Source organism: Alosa pseudoharengus, unplaced genomic scaffold (assembly GCF_046254945.1).
Source record: "Alosa pseudoharengus isolate Yale_2024_CS ecotype anadromous, Long Island Sound unplaced genomic scaffold, YU_APseudo_1.1 YU_APseudo_1.1_scf_1, whole genome shotgun sequence".
Taxonomy (NCBI): domain Eukaryota; kingdom Metazoa; phylum Chordata; class Actinopteri; order Clupeiformes; family Clupeidae; genus Alosa; species Alosa pseudoharengus.
Genome location: NW_027468564.1, coordinates 38,231,254 through 38,236,261, shown reverse-complemented (window position 1 = coordinate 38,236,261; position 5,008 = coordinate 38,231,254). Strand labels below are relative to the sequence as shown.

Below are 5,008 nucleotides of genomic sequence, written 5' to 3'. Positions count from 1 at the left end.
TTTCTGACTCCATTTAAGACTTTTATGAAGAGGGGATGTGTTATTTATCTGAAATATTAACGTCCAGGCGGTGACAAATATGCACACTTGAGCTGGATAAATAAGAGCGCTCTTGCGTGACTCTCCACTTGAGTTGTTGGCCGCCATTTCGTTGAGACTCAAAAAGTCTCCAGCTGACTGCCATTGCTCATTTTCACAATACACAATAGTGTGTGCAATGAACCCAAATTTCACGACTTTCCAAGTGCTATACAGACTCAGGCTGACCAGGCAATAGGCAGGTTCAGTAAAACAGATTCCATGATATAACTTTTTTTGTTTGTTTGTTTCTTGTGCAGATCTTGTTTGTGAGTGAAACAGTTTGAAAATGTAATTCGGTGCAATGAAATAACACATTGCTGATATTTCTCTGGTCTCTCTTTGTCCTGTAGCTATACGCCGAGTGCGTTCCCCGATACAGCCGTAGGGGGAACCGAACCTTTCCTTGAAAAACACGGGTGAACCCCTGTTCAGCCTCTAGCATGATGTCATACCTCAAGCAAGCCCCGTACGGCATGAATGGCCTGGGGCTCGGGGGGTCCATGGATCTCCTGCATCCGTCTGTGTACCCGGGTAAGCACACGGAACTTGGTTGACCTTATAGGACTTACAAACACTTTCATCGTACTCTGTCTAGAGGCCCACATACCACTTTGCTTTTTTTAAACACGACACAGCAAGTGTTTGCAAGACCACAACGCCATTTATTTCTACATATGCCTTAATGAAAATAAATTGCCTGTTAGGCAAATTAACGACGCTCATTATATGCAAAATGACGTTCATGATTTAGTGGTATATTCAGAACATAACTGTTTCACCCTTCGTTTCGCTTGGAGGTAACAATTAATGGTTAATCCATTCTGTTTCAACAGCCCATCCGCGGAAACAGCGCCGGGAGAGAACTACTTTTACGCGCACGCAACTGGACATTTTGGAGTCTCTCTTTTCCAAAACGCGTTACCCAGACATCTTCATGAGGGAGGAGGTGGCGCTGAAAATTAATTTACCGGAGTCACGAGTACAGGTGCGTGGTACTAATTTGGAGTTACCACTTTGACGATTTTGTTTTAGCTTATATGAAATAATATAATAAAATAGCAAAAGATGAATAGAATTAAGAGATTTCCTTTACTTACTAGCATGAAGATGTTTACATGCAGATGTAAGGGCCCTTACAAAGTGTCAAGAAAAGTCAAAATGACTTTAAGGCTCTCCCAGTGAGTTTTAGCTACCTCCTGACACATTGGACTTTTGAAGACATACCAGATGAATTGCCATGATCATTTTCAGAAAAAAAAAAAATTCTGATAAAGGGGGAAAGAGTAATTTAGTTCCTTCATTAATCTCTTCTTGTATGTGTGACTCAAGTGCCTCCTTGATAATGATTCCAGAGTTGCTATATGTGCTTTATATGTGCCTTGGGGATCAATAAAGTATCTATCTATCTCTATCTATCTATCTTTTGTACACAAAAGTGATCAACTTCTCACTACTACTACTGTCACTTTCCTACTCCACAAACTTGTCTACAACTGCCTGACCTTATAATGCTCAATGTAGGCCAATCTGTGGTAATGTGAAACTACCAGTGTTGTCAAAACTTTCCAAAACAAGTGTCCCAACCCAAAGGAGTCCACCATAGGAGACCATTAAATGTGAGTTCTTCCTCCCCCATTGTCCAGGTGTGGTTCAAAAACCGGAGGGCCAAGTGTCGCCAGCAGCAGCAGACTGGAACCAACTCCAAGATCCGGCCGGCCAAGAAGAAGCCCTCACCGTCCAGGGAGAGCCCGGGCTCAGAGAGCAGCGGTCAGTTCACCCCTCCGGCCGTCTCCAGCACCGGCTCCTCTTCCTCCTCCTCCTCCTCCTCCTCATCTGGCTCTCACCCGTCTGGCCTGGGCGGCGTGGGTTTGGGCGGCGGCGGTGTGTCCTCAGTGACCTCAGGTGCCACCCCGGTGTCGGCCATCTGGAGCCCGGCGCCCATCTCGCCGCTCCCTGCGCCACCCTCCGTGCCGGACGCCGCGCCACCGACCAGCGCGTCCTGCATGCAGCGGCCCTTGTCCAGCTCGGGCTCCTCTAGCGGAGGGGGGACCCCCGCCTACCCGGTGTCCTACAGCCAGACCCCCGCCTACAGCCAGGGCTACTCTGCCGCGGCGGCCGCTGCCGCCGCCTCTGGGTCCTACTTTGGGGGCATGGACCCCAGCTCATACCTGGCCCCCATGCACTCCCACCACCACCCACACACGGCTCACCACCCCCACCACGCCAGCACGCACCCCCAGTTGGGCTCCATGTCCAGCTCCGGCATGTCCAGCCACCACCCGCACCACCACATAGGGCAGAGCACCAGCCACCCCCACCACGCGCACCACGCGCACCACGCGCATCACCATCAGGGCTATGGCGCCAGCGGCCTCGGATTCGGCTCCACAGACTGTTTGGACTATAAGGAGCAGACGACAACGGCCGCTGCCGCCGCCGCTGCCGCGGCCGCCGCGTCCTCATGGAAACTGAACTTCAGCGCGCCCGCGGACTGCTTGGACTACAAGGACCAAGCCGCGTGGAGATTTCAGGTGCTGTGAGGAGATGTGGAGGACTTGCGGAACGTCGACGGGACAGAACGTCGTTTGTTATGAGTGACAGAGAGAGAGAGAGAGAGAGAGAGAGAGAGAGAGAGAGAGAGAGAGAGAGAGAGAGAGAGAGAGAGAGAGAAAGAGAGAGAGAGAGGAGAGGGAAGAAGAGGACGACGACGAAGGAGTAGAAGAAATACAAGGAGAAAACTGTTTATGGTGTTCGTTCACTAAAGTATTATGGTAGAAAGAAGTAACCCGTATCCGGATGGCACCGCTCTCTTCCCCTCTTTATTTTATTTTCAAATCGGAAACTTTAAATAACAAAATGTGAAAAAAGTTCAATTCATTCTTCAAACGGCCAGTTCCTGTAAGACACAAAGACCCCGAAATATCCTTTAAATACAGGCTACAGGCAAAACATTTCAATGGATTATTTCGAATGGAGGCCAATGAATGAATACCAACACGGAATATACCAGTAACCTATCAGTAAATTCAAACACTTTTTAAAGGAAACGAAGAAAAAAATCGAATATTATGTGTTTCTCCGTCCTCCGTGTTTATGTGACTCATCAATTAGACGAGGAGTTTTCTTGCCCATGGCCATTTTTAATCTCTTAAATCAATAACTCAAGATGCTGCAGGTGTTCGTATGTAGGCCTTGTGTAATGAAATTTAAGTTATGTCAGCTTCCACTTAAAAAAAACTCCGAACATCCAACCCGATGTGGTAACTGTTTTCATTCCTGGGACTAAGTTAAAAAAAAATCGCAGCACTTGAGGTTCTTGTCAATGAAGTGAATGGTTCCGTGCTTCTGTCTGCGAGAGGATAATGTGAATATGAGATGCAATGAGATCTACCCTGTAAAATGTTGAAGTGTTTGAGGCGGACGCCTTGGCATTCATATTTGTTTTTTTTTTGTTTTTTAATAAAATATGGTGAAAGTTGTTTTAAAATGGGCTTCGTGCTTATTTTTTGATCAAATATTGATGTAGGTTATGCCTAATATTTGAATGAAAGTGATAAAGAGATAGGCCTATGACTCAATCGATTTTTTTGCTTTTTTAGTTTATCATATGTCTTAAATACAAACAAATGGCTGCAAAGTAATACTATAATGCTTGTCCCCTTATTTTCGCTTAAAATGTCATAGGTTACATTTGAGTAGGGCACGGGGAGTAGACAATTGTGTTTTTCCCTGTAGCTTGCGCACAATTCTCTGCACACGGTAGCTCCGAATTGTGTGCAAATGATAAACCTATATTTATAAGTAACCGTCATAGCACCTGCAAACAACAAAAACAACAACAACAAAACATGTATATGTAACGAAAATACAACAAACAGGTGTAAGGGCGATCATTAGCCTATACCACAAAAGTGCTCGATCAACTTTCAGGTTTGCAAATGTAACATTATTTGTGTCCCTCAGCATATCCGTAACCCGAGGGACTTGTGTGGTTAAGCATCGGTTATTGTTTGATAGTCCCAGGTCAGTGGGTTAAGAGGGGTTCGATTTACAATTTTGCCATCAAATGCCAATGCAAACGAACAGACAAATCGAACTGACCTATGAATGTAAAATTTGTATTTCTTTTTTTTTCCACCGCGCTGTGTGCGCAATGTAAACACAACATTCTGGGGGAGTTGTAGGCCACTATAATGAGTTCAATTCAGGAAAAAGAAATTAGTAGTTGCAGAGCTATTTTACTTTATTGAGTTCACCGACAAACAAGGCAGGAAAACGAACAAATAAAAAAAAAACATACCAGGTTGACTCTATAGTGCGTTTGGGCGTTCCGTGTGACCTCTGTCCGTGTCATAGCAATGCACAATTTTGTTTATCCTACGACTGGCGGACAAATCACGATTTTAATTAACACCGTTGTCTGTGTATGTCGGTGTAGTGCATCGATGCGGCCCAGCTGGGTAAATATTGCAGAATAAACATAGGGTCCATGTTTGGCCTGCTGTGAGTGTGTGTGTGTGTGTGTGTGTGTGTGTTAGTCCCTCAGAGCCCGTTCAGAGTGTGTACACGCTGACTGGCAAACATGCGGGCTTTGGTGCGTTTACATTCAGTATGTAGTGGCTAATCTCAAAGCATGTTTAAAGGTACTCTGCCTCACTCTCTCGCTCTCCCTTCCTATCCCCTTCTCCTTCCCTTTCTCATTTTATATGCCCCCTCTCTTCCTCTTTTTTCTCTCTCCCTCCCTCTCCATCTCTCTCTCTGCCAGGTGGTCCATGTCCCTCACACCTGTCTTTGTGTGTGCGTATGTGTATGTGTGTGTGTGTGTGTGTGTGTGTGTGTGTGTGTGTGTTTGTGTGTGAATTGCCATGTTTGACTAGAGGACCGCACATGCATTCTGATGATTATTAATTGTGATGTTAATAACCGT

General features: G+C 45.7%; 1 protein-coding gene across 1 annotated transcript; it reads left to right on the top strand.

The window, feature by feature from the left end:
- The first annotated feature begins 500 nt into the window (after nucleotides 1-500).
- Nucleotides 501-2,621, top strand: otx2a (orthodenticle homeobox 2a). The gene is made up of 3 exons (XM_076297545.1): nucleotides 501-612; nucleotides 915-1,066; nucleotides 1,725-2,621. Exons 1-3 carry the CDS (start codon nucleotides 522-524, stop codon nucleotides 2,619-2,621), a joined length of 1,140 nt encoding a protein of 379 aa, XP_076153660.1. The 5' UTR covers nucleotides 501-521.
- The last annotated feature ends 2,387 nt before the right edge of the window (nucleotides 2,622-5,008 follow it).